Consider the following 15,846-nt stretch of genomic DNA (forward strand, 5'->3'; position numbering starts at 1 on the left):
GCAGAGCATTAGGTGACCTCTCCAAACAAAGGCCGTAACAGGTATGGGGGCAGCAGTGACAGTGCCTCTGGATCTGCAACACGGCAGGGAGATGGAGCAGAGGCCGTGGAGAGGGCAAGCTCTTCATGATGTTCTATGCCAGTTGGAGCCGGACTTCTCCATGCTCCTCGACAGTCATAGAAGGCTGTCTGTCAGGTCAGCCAATGCACCCAGCATCACAGTATGCATGCCCATCAGCGCACTCCTATACGCTGCCCCATCGAAGTCCTAATCTGAGTTCTCAGCAGCAGAACCCATCTGCTACCTTGCCCTCCAGTGAGCCAGCACACAAACCATCCTTTACCCCTGGCCTGCTTGCAACCCATTCATGCCTGGCGGCTAGCCCCCAAGGTAAGTGCAGTGCCACTGTCTGTGTTGGTGGCTGCAAATGTCAGCTAAGGTGACGGGCCTCCTCATCAGTGCTGTTGCTCTCTCTCTTCCTCCTTGAGCTGCTGCAGCTGTGCAGATGGCAGGTCTTGGATGCCTGAAAAACAGGAACTCAGAAGGGGAAGATTGCTGTGAGGCAAGGGGGCTGGAGTGAGAAGCAAGAGGCCCATGGTCACACCATCATCATGTGAGAGAGCAGGCTAATGGTGTGCTTAAAGTTGAGAAGTGGCATAAGGCAAGAAGATGTCATCCTCAAAGTTCTCAGTGACGTTGGATGCTACCCCATTGCAGCTGGCCCCATGATGCAGAGAACCATCTTCTCTGTACGGTTTTAGCGATGTTGGTGCCCTTGTCCCCCATCGGCTCGGCTCTGCTCCCTTCTGGTGTATGCCATCTTGTCCTGCAAGAGAGGGGGAAGAATGCCAGTGGTCGTGGAGCACTGTGTTTGGGTGATATGCCTGCCATAGCTGAATAGCTGGAAGCATATGGAGGCAGTGAGAGATATATGTGAGGCTGGCAGCATTGTTAGGTGTGTGAGGGTGAGGTAGTGCATGTGGATGTTAGGCATGAGTCTTGAGTGCCAGAGAGTGCTACTGACTGAGTCATGAGGGTGTGGTGCACTGAACAACATGAAGCTGGTGTTGTGGTGGCTAGATGTCTTGTGAAGATCCATTCACTGACATAGACTGCCTGCATGAGGTCATTAGACTTCTTGTGGCACTGATGCCAGGTCCTCGGGTCCAGACTTTGGGAGTTGGCCTTCCTAGCTACCAGTTCCCATTCCCTTCTGAAGCTGTCCCTTGAGGGTCTCCTGGCCCCTCCATGTGACCATAGCATCTCTCCTCCTGCCCATCTACACCACTAATAGCTCCAGCGCCGCATCCATTAATGTGGATCCCTCTGTGTGCCCAGGTGTTCAGTTTGCAAGTTATCTTTTTTCCCACCCTCCCTTTAAGAGGCAGCCTGCCTATACTACATGATCGGCATACAATGCTGCCATTGCCTGCTGCTGTGTGTAGAGCGCATCAACAGCATTGAGAAGAGGAGACCAGCAGTGCAGCCGCAGGTAATGGTGCTGAAATCATGCAGATGAGGTGGGTAGACCAATTCTGTGTCTTAACCACCTCAATCTGAACAGGTGTGGGCATGCTGCAAACTGCAGCCCCCAAGCCCATAAACCGAGGCAAATGAATTTCACATCCTGTGTCTTTGTGCACTTTATATTGTGTGCGCCTGCAGTTTCAAACACTGAACATTGAATGACACTGTAGAGCTCTTCCCAGCTCTGAATCTCCATCGCATTGGATTTCAATTGTGCAAGGGAAGAACCAGGTAAGTATTATTTATACATATTATATACTTAATAAGTAAGTTTTTATTTTTCCCCTTCCAGATATAGCAAAGATGATACAACTATGAATTTCTGGTAGTGATGAGACAGAATATAAATCAACTTTTTAAAAGTTTCATGAACACCATAAGAACACAATTTCCGGTCAATGTAGGTCAACACTGGATGGAGGGCATTAGGCCCAAGGTCCTTCAACTGCCAAGGGAAGAGTGAGTGCTTAAGAAAATGGTGATTTTTGCACTCTTGGTCTGACATATTAACTCTCCATTATCAAACAATAGTGGCTTGTGAGAAAATAGAGCACAACACTATTTGTTGTGTTTTTATTCTCTTCCTATTCAGAACAGTTGTTGTTACAACCATCATATTTGTACTTATAGTCGTCTGGTAGTACAGAACTTGAGTATTGCTGAAAATAGAGACATGGTGTCGAAGCTTTTCGTCTTGCACTCATCAGGGCAACCCACAAGAATACCAACGTAAGGGAAAACAACAACTTTATACTGTATGAGAAGAGAGTGCTGATTGGTTGGCAAGTGAATTCTGATTGGTAGAGGCGTTGCCATGGAGAATGCGCCAGTTTACGGTGACCGACAGTTAACTGCCAAACTTTGTTTGAAATTTAAACCAGGCAGCTTGACTCTGATTGGTCAAGGCATTGCCCTGAGGAATGAACCAGCGGATGGCTGTCACTTATTTTGTTTAGCTGAAACAGGCACAATGTTTGTTCATATTCTTTCTGTCTGCAAAGAACAGGGCCCTGTGTATTAATAAGCTACATATATTAATGCACAGGGCCCTGTTCTTTGCAGACAGAAAGAACATATACAAACATTGTTCCTGTTTCAGCTAAACAAAATAAGTGACAGCCATTCGCTGGTTCATTCCTCAGGGCAATGCCTTGACTAATCAGAGTCAAGCTGCCTGGTTTAAGTTTCAAACAAGGTTTGGCAGTTAACTGTCGGTCACCGTAAACTGGTGCATTCTCCATGGCAACACATCTACCAATCAGAGTTCACTTGCCAACCAGTCAGCACTCTCTTCTCATACAGTATAAAGTCGTTGTTTGCCCTTACATTGGTATTCTTGTGGATTGTCCTGATGAGTGCAAGACAAAAAGCTTCAACAACATGTCTCTATTTTCAGCAATATTTGTACTTGTTAAGGTGAACTCAATTCCAGAAACTATCAGCATCATGTAAATTTCTTAATCAAAGGATTAAAAGTAGCATTTCAGATTTCAGACAACTTCTCATGAAATCAATTTATAGGTATCTACACAACTAGAACAAAAACAAAAAATACTGGAAATACTCAGCAGGTCAGGCAGCATCTGTGGAGAGAAGAACAGAGTTAATGCTTCAGGTCTGTGCCTTTTCATCTACACAACTCGCTTACTTTCATCATTCCTTACAAAATCTATCTCACCTTTTCAGCATTAAACACTGGGTCAACACTGGCTGAAGATCATTAGGTCCAAGGTCCTTAAATCCGCCAAGGAAAGAATGAGTGCTTAAAAGAATAGTGTTGATCTTTCCATTCTGTGTCTGACATGTTAGCTCTCCATTATACAACAACAGTGGCTTGTGAGAAAATGGAAGTTTAGTACCACCTGCCAGTATGACTTTGGAACCTGTGAATTAAGAAAATATGATGAGAAAGGGATTGCTGTACCAGATGAATATTAACACAGGAATATATTTATTTATTTAGAGATACAGCACTGAAATAGGCCCTTCGGCCCACCGAGTTTGTGCCGACCATCAACCACCCATTTATACTAATCCTACACGAATTCCATATTCCTACCACATCCCCACCTGTCCCTTTATTTCCCTACCACCTACCTATACTAGGGGCAATTTATAATGGCCAATTTACCTATCAACCTGCAAGTCTTTGGCATGTGGGAGGAAACCGGAGCACCCGGAGGAAACCCACGCAGACACAGGGAGAACTTGCAAGCTCCACACAGGCAGTACCCAGAATTGAACCTGGGTCACTGGAGCTGTGAGGCTGCGGTGCTAACCACTGTTCCACTGTGCCGCCCTAGGAACAAAAATTAAACAAAGGATTAAAAATTGGAAACATACTTCTAAATAGTAAACTGTTCAGTGCAAAGGAGCCTAGTGTGTATGGACAGCGAATTGACAGATTTTTTTTAAAAATCAAGAAAATAAATGGTATTTTGGAGTTTATAGTCTGAGGGATCTAACTTTCCTCTCCAAAGTCCTTGAACGTGTTGTAGCCTGCCAAAATCTGGTGCCCATCTTTCTCACAACCCCATATTTGAATATCTCTAATCAGGTGTTTGTCCCCACCACACGTAAATGACATCTTTTGTGTCCATGACCACGGTACAGCATCTTGCCTCACCCTTCTCAACCTCTCTGTAGCCTTTGCCACAGTTGACCACAGCATCCTTTACCAATGTCTCTCCTCAGTTGTCTAGCTTAGTGGTACTGCTCTCACTTGGTTCCACTATCATTTATTCAATCATAGCAAGAGCACCTCCAACAATGTTTTCTCTTCCTGTCCATCCTTGGCCCCTTCCTCTTCCCTATCTACATGTTGCCTTTGGCGACATCATCCACAGATATGTGGCCAGCTTTCACATGTATGCTGATGACACCCATCTCTAACTTTATCGACCCCTCCACTATCACTGTGCTGTCAGGTGGCTTGTCTAGTATTCAGTTTTTAATGAGTCAGAATTTCCTCCCAATAAATATTTGGAACATCAAAGCCATTGTCCTCTATGCCTGCCACAAGCTTCATATCCTTGCCACTAATTCCATTCCCCTCACCAACCACTGTCTCAGGCTGAACCAGACTGTTTCCAATCTTGGCGTTTTGTTCATCCCAGAGTTGAGCCATCAATCCCACATAAACTCCATCACAAAGGCCACCTACTTCAACTTCTAACACTGCCTGTTTCCAACCCTGCCACATTCCACCTGCTGCTGACACCCTCTCCACGCCCTTTTCAACTGCAGATTTGACTATTCTAATGCTGTTCTGGCTATTCTTCCCCCCTCTGTAAACTTCAGTTGATTTAAAACTCTTGTTTCCCATCTCTATTCCCCACCAAATTCTACTCAACCACAGTATCAATTGTGGGTCAGTGGATAGCACTCTTGCCTCTGAGTCAGAAGGTTGTGGGTTCAAGTCCTACTCCAAACACTTGAGCACAGAAACCTAGGTTGACACTCCCATTGCAGTATTGGGGAGTGCTTCATTGTTGGAGGTGCCATCTTTCAGATGAGACATTAAACTGAGGCCCTGCTTCCTCTCTCAGGTGGATGCAAATGATTCTATTTTTAAGAAACGCAGGGAAAGTCTCCCTGGTGTCCTGCCCAATATTTATCCCTCAATCAACATCACAAAAATAGATTTTCTGACCGTTGTCGCATTGCTGTTTGTGGGAGCTTGCTGTGCATAAATTGGCTGCTACGCTTCAGATAACAGTGGCTACACTTCCAAAATACTTCATTGGCTGTAAAGCACTTTGAGATATCCTGAAGTCGTGAAAGACACTATATAAATGTAAGTCTTTCTTTTCCTTTTCTGTCCTTGAGCTAATCCTCATGTTTACGTCTGATAAATTCCTCACCCCTCCCTATCACTGTAACATGCTCCATCCCTACAATTCTCTCCAGAACTCTGTGCTCCTCTGACTCTGGCCTCTTGTGCACCTCCACTCACTAACCCCCCCACTCCCACACCTTCCATCCCTATACTTCACTGTCCCTATATTTCCCTCTTCTCCTTTAAGACCCTCTTTAAAATCCAAATCTTTGAGCAAGTTTTTGTTCACCCCTTCTAGTAGCTCTTTCTTTGAATCAGTGTACATTTTTGTCTAATGATACTTCGGTGACTGTGCTTCTACGTTAAAAGGGCTATATAAATGCAAGTTGCTGCTGTTCTTGATTTAATACAAAACCAAGAGGTCATGATAACTCTGCATAAAATTATGGTTCAGCTATATCTGGAATACAGTATGCACTTTTGGGTCCTATACCATAGCTACAGAAAAAGTAAAATGCAAATTTACCAAGACAATACCAGGGATCAGGTGGCTGAGCTGTATGCTCTCAAACTGAGAAAACCGAGGGGAGATTTGATAGAGATATGCACCTGATCTTCGCCTTCCCTGCAGATACAGAAGGAGTCTACTTGCACACTAGGTCAGATGGCAAGCTCTACAATCTATCAAGGCTGAAAGCGAAGACAAAAACACATTGTGTCCTCATCAGAGAACTTCTCTACACTGATGATGCGGTGCTAGTCGTTAACATGGAAACTCAGCTACAAAGACTCAGGGACTGTCTTTCCATTGCCTGTAACTTGTTCTCCTTGACTATAAGCATCAAGAAAACTGTGGTCATGGGACAAGGTGTTGCATCTCTGCCCCTGAACACACCAACATCCCACTGGAAGTGGTTAGCAAATTCTGCTACCTTGGGTCTACGGTGATAAACACTCTGTCCCTTAATGCAGAGGTCGATACACACATACAGAAAGCAGCTACCACCTTTGGTCAAATCACAAAATGCGTATGGGTTAACATCAAGCTGACCTTAGGACTAAGCTGAAATAAAAACAGAAAGTGCTGGAAATACTCAGTAGGTCAGGCAGCAACTGTGGAGAGAGAAGGAGAGTTAATGTTTCAGGTCTGTGACCTTTCATCAGCAAGAGAGTTCTGATGAAAGGTCACAGACCTGAAACGTTAACTCTGTTTCTCTCTCCACAGGTGCTGCCTGACATGCTGGGCATTTCCAGCACTTTGTTTTTATTTCAGATTTCCAGCGTCTGCAGTATTTTGCTTTTACCATAGGACCAAGCTGATGGTTTCTAAGGCCTATGTTCTCAGCACCTTGCTGTATGAGTGTGAAACATGGGCGACTTACAACTACCAGGAAAAGAAGCTCAATAATTTCCTTCTTCGATGCCTGCAGCGCATTATGGTTATATCCTGGTAGGACAAAAATTACAAATGCGGCAGTCCTCTCAAAGGCAGAGTTCCCAAGTGCATTGGCACTAATCAAACAGAGCTGGCTTCAGTGGATCGGACACATCAGCAGGATGGAAAATGGTCGCATACCCAAGGACCTTCTGTATGGTGAGGCAGCCAAGGCCAGACAACCAGTAGGGCGCCCAAAGCTCCACTTCAAGGATGCTTGCAAGTGTGACATGAAGGCCCTATATGTTGACTATTGCACCTGGGAGTCACTAGCTGGTGAAAGAGAGAAATGGCGACACATCTTGTGGATTGGTGTGCACTACCACAATGACCAGTTGCTACAGCAGCTTGGCCACAGGCACCAACGTCGAAAACAACAACTCACAGCATCACTTGGCAGCGTCACGTGCAGCACTTGTGGCGGAATCTGCCTCACAAGGATTGGCCTTCACAGCCATCAGCAAAGGTGCACCAAGAGAAGACACCCCACCTAAATAAATTGTTTACAACAAAAACAAGAAATGCTGGATTCACTCAGCAGGTCTGGCAGCATCTGTGGAAAGAGAAGCAGAGTTAACGTTTCGGGTCAGTGACCCTTCTTCGGAGTTCCGAAGAAGGGTCACTGACCCGAAACGTTAACTCTGCTTCTCTTTCCACAGATGCTGCCAGACCTGCTGAGTGAATCCAGCATTTCTTGTTTTTGTTTCAGATTTCCAGCATCCGCAGTATTTTGCTTTTAAATAAATTGTTTGTTGCGTGTCCATCATCATTCGTAGATGGAAGGATGCCAACCAATCCATTCAAAATAATGTGATGAATAGACAAGATAAACACACACAACTTGTACTGGTAGTTAAATTGAAGACAAGAGGCCATGATCTTAAGGTGAGCACTGTTACATGAAGTTAGAAGAAAAAGTTATGATGTGAAATTCTTTGCCACGACTGATGCTCAACGCTAAATTAATTACAGTATTCAACTAGGTGCTGCCTAATTACTTCAAGAAAAATAAGTAGCATGAGAATAAAGCAGAAAAATGAGAATGATTAAACTGAACCCACAACTGGCCTTCAGTACAGACAAAAAAGCTAAAATTTGTGGCTTGGATGTGGTAACAGAATACACCCAGAATTCAAGAATAAATAAAATTAGAGATAAAACTCAATAGAAAACATATTTCAGCTACTCCTTGACTAATAACATAGCTATTGTGTAACTTTTAAATCAGAAATAAAGATTTTTTTCCTTACAATACAGCATTAAAACAACTGCTGTAGAGAATAATGGGAGAAAAAGAAATGGATGTCAGAATGCAAAAAAGGCCTCCTATAACAATATAGGATAAATACGTAGGTTCTTGGGGTACCGAGAGAAGAGGAAACTCAACTTTCACAGGGTAGATGATAATTAATTGTAGGTGTAGCGGGAGGAACAAATGAGAATGAATATCACATTTTATTGTCCAGAGTTTTGGTCTCCCTACCCAAGGAAAGATATACTACCTTACAGGGAGTGCAATCAAGGTTCACCAGATTGATTCCTCAAATGAGGGGATTATCCTATGAGGAGAGACTGAGCAGACTAGGCCTACATTCCATAGAGTTTAGAAGAATGAGAGGTGATCGCCTTGAAACATAAAAAATTCTTAAGGGGCTTGACAGGGTAGATGGTGAGAGGATATTTCCCCTGACTAAGAAGTCTGAAACATGGGGTCACAGTATTAGAATAAGAGTTTGGCCATTGAGGACTGAGATGAGGAGAAATTTCTTCATTAAACAGGTTGTGAACCTTTGAAATTCTCTACTCCAGAGAAAAATAGATGCTCAGTCATTAGGTATATTCACATCAGAGATCAATACATTTTTGGATTCAAGTGGAATCAAGCATATGGGGAAAGTGCAGCTGAGGTACAAGATCAGCTATGATCTTGTTGAATGGCGGAGCAGGCTCAAGGGGCCGACTGGCCTATTCCTGCTCTTATTTCTTATGCTCTTAATGACAAATTTCTGTTTTCATTATACTTCCCTTATTGAGGTTTCTATATGTGTCTTATTCCTGACAATAAGGAGGACAACAGAAATACATCATGACAGCTTAATCATACTTGATTCATGCAGCCTCTAGTATGATACCTTGAATTGTATCCTTATGAAACACGTAGGTATACACTTTGTCATCATCATAAGCAATAAAGACCCCTTTATCCATTGTGAAGTGTTCCCAGAGAATGCTTCTAACAGTAGTGGGAAAGTTTGGGATCTCATATACAGTATCGTTCACCTTTAAAAGAACAAGGTTAATGAGAATCAAAGGTTGTTCAAATTTTAAAAAACTCATGCAAAAAATCTGGAGTACTTTATCCTAAAATTACAGTAACCTGCACTGTAAATACAATTATGAGTCTATCTCAGGATAGAACCATAGAACAATTACGGCACAGAAGCAGGCCATTCAGCCCGTCGTGTCCGTACCGGCTGAAAGAAAAAACTAGCTGTCCAATCTAATGCCACCTTCCAGCACCTGGTCCATAGCCTTGCAGGTTACAGCACTTCAGGTGCAGGTCCAGGTACGTTTTAAAAGAACTGCGGGTTTCTGCCTCCACCACAGTTCCTGGCAGTGAATTCCAGACACCCACCACCCTCTGGGTGAAAAAGTTTTCCCTCATGTCCCCTTTAATCATTCTACCAATCACCTTAAATCTGTGCCCCTTGGTAACTGACCTCTCTGCTAGGGGAAATAGGTCCTTCCTGTCTACTCTATCTACGCCCCTCATAATTTTGTACACCTCAATTAAGTCACCCCTCAGCCTCCTCTGTTCCAAGGAAAACAACCCGAGCCTATCCAATCTTTCCTCATAGGTGCAACTTTCAAGCCCTGGCAATATTCTTGTAAATCTCATCTGTACTCTCTCCAGAGCAATTATGTCCTTCCTGTAATGTGGTGACCAGAACTGCAATACTCCAGCCGTGGCCTAACCAGCATTTTATACAGTTCCAGCATTACATCCCTGCTTTTGTATTCTATGCATCGGCCAATAAAGGAAAGCATTCCATATGCCTTCTTCATATCTGTCCTGCCACCTTCAGGGACCTGTGGACATGCACTTCAAGGTCACTCACTTCTTCTACGCCTCTCAATATCCTCCCGTTTATTGTGTATTCCCTCGCTTTATTTGCCCTCCCCAAATGTATTACCTCTCACTTCTCTGGATTGAATTCCATTTGCCACTTTTCCGCCCACTCAACCAAACCATTGATACCACGAAAGAAGTCTCAACTTTCCCAGTCTAGATGACAAGCTAATCATTTTAATGTGGCGAAAAAACAAATGTAGAATATTTAAATTTTATTTGATAAATTATTGTTGTGATTACACTTCCATTCATGAAAATGAGAACAACTGAAGCACAGTATGATAACGTCATGATGCTTGATGACACTGAAAACAGCGTTACTTACTGGGCAATAGACAAACCCATCACTCTTGTCATCAATGAATGCCATTTTGGTCCCACTGGGATCTGGGAAAACTTTACGGATACTGACTGAATGGCGATACTCATTCACATACTGCCAGTCCTCAATATAGAAATATTGGATGATGCCTGTCTGAAAAAAGAAAGTCATGGAAATATTGTCAATACTCTCAATATAAGCTTCTTTGGTAATTTTACATGGGGGTGGGGGAGTGAGAAAAGCAGTGATGGCCTGCCACTCCTCAGCCAGCATCACCAGCAGAGAAATATTTTCTTTTAAATCTGTCCCCTTTATAAGGAAGCTGATATTACAAATGTAGTTGGGATTTCAGCTGGGATCTTGGGTGTCATGCAGTGATGTCTAGGATAGATGGAAGTTCCATGTGCCCCAGGCAAGTTTCAAAGCAAAGCCCTAGTGGCCCTGCGTCCCACTTGAAATCCTACCTCCACCAGCCTCCTGTGCCCCACTTCCATCCTAGGAGTGTGGATGGGGTTGAGAAATTTTGGTCCCTAGATCTTTACTGCTAACTATCCAGTGTAACTGTAGATAAGGATTTAACCTTTAGTTTTACATCAGCTCCTGAACACCAGGCCTCAAGAGGCATCGGAACCACAGCACCTTCTATACACGAGGGTTGATCAAAGCATTCTGTGGTGGGATTTCTGGGGACTTCAGGCCAGGTACCCAGTCTGGACAGTCGTAGGCTTCAGTGCTGCTCCTACACCTCATGTAGGCCAGGTCATTCCTGACATCCAGAGGAGGATTGATCAGAAGGGTAGACAGTAAAGGCATGCTGGGGCAAGTGCATCAAAAATGGACATGAGGGAGCTGCAAAAATATTGCAGCAAATGGAGAGTCAAAGGCGAGCCGGTTGGGATTTAGAAAGTGCAGCCGCAAGCGGCTTCAGGAAATGGTTTTTTTAAACCAGGGACGGACACAGAAGGAAACGCTGGAAAGAATATTGGTGGTGAGGGATGCAAGGATATGAACAGAGATGGCCTTGTCTGTGATACAGACCATGGGAGTAAAATGGTCAGGAGAGCGTGAGGCACATCACCCAAAAACTCACTGACTTTTTACATGCACCATCAGCCACAACTAGGAACTCATCCAGTTTCCTCTTGAACTGTACCAGGCCAACAAGAAAACAGATTCCATATGGATTTAATAATTCAATTTCAGTGCACTGGGTCCCAGATCATAGAATAGGAAAGTACAGAAGGAGGCCATTCGGCCCATTAAATCTGCGCCAGCATTTTTGAAGCAAAGTACTCATTTACTACCTCAGCCATGCCTTCTGCCTCCACCAGTAGATCTTCATTTTGGTTCCTAATTGGCCCACTGCTCCTCTGACAACTCTTTTACTGTTAATATGCCTACAGTAGACCTTTGGATTCCTTTTTCTTAGCCGTCAGTCTATTCACGTACTGTGTCTTTGCTCCTTGTATTTCCTTTTTCATTTCTCTAATGTACCTTTTACGTTCAGTCTAATTCTCCCTTGTATTATCAAGCTGACATCTTTCATACACTCCACTTCCTGCTCTATCCTAAGTTTGAACTCATTCATCATCCAGGGAGCTCTAACTTTGATTGCCATCCCTTTCCCCCTTACGGGAATGCACCCACTCTCATTTTAAAGTCTGCCCATTACTTCATTACATTTCTGCAATCTAGTCTTTGACGCCAATTTACCTGGGCCAGATCCCTCCTCATTTCCCTGAAATTAGCCCTATTCCAGTTAAGTACTTTTATTCTAGATTGCTGCTTGTCCATCTCCATAACTAATCTAAACCTTATGATATTATGATCACTATTCCTGAGATGTTTCTCCACTGTCAGCCATGCATAGAGAGTAGTACTCTCACCTTAGATTCAGAAGGTTGTGGATTCAACTTCTACTCGAGACTTGAGCAAAAAAAAAAACTAGGTTGATACTCCAGTGCAGTACTGAGGGAATTTATTTTACATTTGTTTCATGGGTTTTGGGCATAGCTGGCAAAGCCAGCATTTATTGCCCATCCCTAATTGCCCTTGAGAAGGTGGTGGTGAGCTGCCTTCTTGAACCGCTGTAGTCCATCTGGTGCAAGTACATCCACAGTGCTGTTAGGAAGGGAGTTCCAGGATTTTGATCCAGCGACAGTGAAGGAATGGTGATATATTTCCAAGTCAGGATGGCGTGTGGCTTGGAGGTGAACTTGCAGGCGGTGGTGTTCCCACATGTATGCTGCCCTTGTTCTTCCAGGTGGAAGAGGTCGCGGGTTTGGAAGGTGCTGTCAAAGGAGTTGCTGCAGTGCATCTTGTATATGGTACACACTGCCGCCACTGTGCATCAGTGATGGAGGGAGTGAATGTTTATGGTGGTGAATGGGGTGCCAATCAAGCAGGCTACTTTGTCCTGGATGGCGTCGAGCTTCCTGAGTGTTGTTGGAGCTGCACTCATCCAGGCCAGAACAAGAACACAAGAAACAGGGGCAGGAGTAGACTATATGGCTCATCGAGTCTGCTCCGCCATTCAAAATTATCATAGCTGATCTTAGGTATCAACTCCACTTTCCCGCCCGCTCGCCATACTCCTTGATTTCCTGAGAGACCAAAACTCTGTCTATCCCAGCCTTAAATGTATTCAACGATGGAGCATCCACAAGCCTCTGGGGTAGAGAATTCCAAAGATTCACAACCCTTTGAGTGAAGTAATTTCTCCTCATCTCAGTCCTAAATGATTGCCCCCTTATCCTGAGACTGTGTCCCCATGTTTGAGATTCCCTGACCAGTGGAAATAATCTCAGTGTCGACCCTATTCAGCCCCTTTAGAATTTTATATGTTTCAATGAGATCACCTCTCATTCTTCTAAACTCCACAGAATACAGGCCCAATTTGCTTAGTCTCTCATCATAGGACAACACCCTCATCCCAAGTGAAGTGTATTCCATCAAACTCCTGACTTGTGCCTTGTAGATGGTGGACAAGCTGGGGAGTCAGGAGGTGGGTTACTCGCTGCAGAATTTCCAGCCTCTGACCTGCTCTTGTAGCCACAGTATTTATGTGGCTGCTCCTGTTCAGTTTCTGGTCAATGGTAATCACCAAGATGTTGATAGTGGAGGATTCAGCGATGGTAATGCCATTGATTGTCAGGGGGAGATGGTTAGATTCTCTTTTGTTGGAGATCGTCATTGCCTGGTACTTGAATATTACTTGCCACTTATCAGCCCAAGCCTGAATCTTGTCCAGGTCTTGCTGCATATAGACACGGACTGCCTCAGTATCTGAGGAGTTGCAAATGGTACTGAATATCTTACAATCTTCAGCGAACATCCCCACTTCTGACCTGAGGATACTGGGAAAGTCATTGATGAAGCACCTGAAGATGGTTGGGGCTAGGGCACTACTCTGAGGAACTCCTGCAGCAATGTCCTGCAGCTGAGATGATTGGCCTCCAACAACCACAAACATCTTCCTTTATGCTAGGTATGGCTCCAACCAGTGGAGAGTTTTCCCCGATTCCCACTGATTTCAATTTAGCTAGGACTCCTTGATGCCACACTCGATCAAATACTGCCTTGATATAAAGGGCAACCACTTTCACCTCACCTCGTGTCCAGCTCTTTTGTTCATGTTTGGACCAAGACCGTAATGAGGTCAGGAACCAAGTGGCCCTGGCAGACAGTCAGAGGTGTCATCTTTCGAATGAGATATTAAATCAAGGCCCCATCAGATGGATCTCTCAGGCGGATGTAAAAGATCTCATGGCACGTTTTCAAAGAAGAGCATGGAATTATCCTGGCCAATATTTATCCATCAATAAACATCACAAAAAACAGATCATCTGATCATTATCATATTGCTGTTTGTGGGAGATTGCTGTGAGCAAATTGGCTGCATTGTTTCCTACATTACGACAAAAAGTACTTCACTGCCTGTAAAGTGCTTTAGGATGTCCTGAGGTCATGAAAGGCACTATTTAAATGCAAGCCTTTTTTTTTTTGAGACATTCACCACTTGATCCACTTTCATTCCCCAGGTCTAGATCCAGCAATGATACACTGATGATTGCACAATGTTCAGCGCCATTCGCGACCCCTCAGATATTGAAGCAGTCTGTGTAGAAATGCAACAACACCTAGACAATATCCAGGCTTGGGCTGATAAGTGGCAAGTAACATGCGTGCCACACATGTGCCAGGCAATGACCATCTCCAACAAGAGAGAATCGAATCATCTCCCCTTCACAGTCAATGGCATTACCATCGCTGAATCCCCCACCATCAACATCCTAGGGGCTACCATTGACCAGAAACTGAACTGGAGTAGCCATATAAATACCATGGCTACAAGAGCAAGTCAGAGGCCAGGAATCCTGCAGCGAGTAACTCATCTCCTGACTCCCAAAGCCTGTCCACCATCTACAAGGCACAAGTCAGGACTGTGATGGAATACTCTCCATTTGCCTGGATGGGTGCAGCTCCAACAACACTCAAGAAGCTCGACACCATCCAGGACAAAGCAGCCCACTTGACTGGCACTCCATCCTCAAACATTCACTCCCTCCACCACCGACGCCCAGTGGCAGTAGTGTGTACCATCTGCAAGATGCACTGCAGCAACACACCAAGGATCCTTAGATAGCACCTTCCAAACCTGCAACCTCTACCAACTAGAAGGACAAGGGCAGCAAATGCATGGGGACACCACCACCTGCAAGTTCCCCTCCAACTCACACACCATCCTGACTTGGAACTATGTCGCCGTTCCTTCACTGTTGCTGGGTCAAAATCCTGGATCTCCCTTTCTAACAGCAATGCGGGTGCACCTGCCCCACATGGACTGCAGCGGTTCAAGAAGGCAGCTCACCACCACGTTCTCAAGGGCAATTCGGGATGGGCAATAAATGCTGGCCTGGCCAGCGACGCCCACATCCCATGAATTAATTTTTAAAAATGTTTTAAATGCCTCCTTCCTTGTGGGCCAGAAACATACGGATCCAGAAAGATCTCCTGAGAACATTTCAGAAATTCTTCCCCCTCTCTGCTCTTAACACAATTCACTGCCCCATTCAATATTTAGGCAGTTACAGTCTCCCATTATCACTACTCAATAGTTCATGTACCTCTTAGTAATATTCCTGCAAATCTTTTTTTTTTGTTATTCTTTCACAGGATGCGAGCATTGCTGGCTAAGCCAGCATTTACTACCCATCAGTAATTGCCATTGAGAAGGTGGTAGTGAGCCACCCACAGTGCTATTAGGAAGGGAGTTCCAGGATTTTGACCCAGTGACAGTGAAGGGACGGTGACATAGTTCCAAATCAGGATGATGTGTGACTTGGAGGTGGTGGTGTTCCCATGTGTCTGCTGTCCTTGTCCTTCTAGGGCGAAGAGGTCATGGGTTTGGAAGGTGCTGCCAAAAGAGCTTTGGTGAGTTGCTGCAGTGCATCTGGTGGGTGGTACACACTGCTGCCACTTTCTGTCAGTGGTGAAGTGAGTGAATATTGAAGGTGGTGGATGGTGTGCCAATCAAGCCGGCTGCTTTGTCCTGGATGGTGTCGAGTTTCTTGAGTGTTGTTAGAGCTGCACTCATCCAGGCAAGTGGAGAGAATTCCATCACATTCCTGACTTGTGCCTCGTAGTTGGTG

At 44.6% G+C, this 15,846-nt stretch overlaps 1 protein-coding gene across 1 annotated transcript in view; it reads right to left on the reverse strand.

Moving 5' to 3' along the window:
• Positions 1-15,846, reverse strand: part of wdr19 (WD repeat domain 19) — a 209,785-nt gene that overhangs the window by 110,350 nt on the left and 83,589 nt on the right. The window contains exons 15-17 of the mRNA XM_068036669.1: positions 10,199-10,348; positions 8,873-9,020; positions 3,206-3,410 (exon numbers count right to left, since the gene is read on the reverse strand). Coding sequence (XP_067892770.1) covers positions 3,206-3,410; positions 8,873-9,020; positions 10,199-10,348 — 503 coding nt within the window. The remainder of the gene's footprint in view (positions 1-3,205; positions 3,411-8,872; positions 9,021-10,198; positions 10,349-15,846) is intronic.

The sequence above is a fragment of the Heterodontus francisci genome, chromosome 1 (genome assembly GCF_036365525.1).
Source record: "Heterodontus francisci isolate sHetFra1 chromosome 1, sHetFra1.hap1, whole genome shotgun sequence".
NCBI classification, from domain to species: Eukaryota; Metazoa; Chordata; class Chondrichthyes; order Heterodontiformes; family Heterodontidae; genus Heterodontus; species Heterodontus francisci.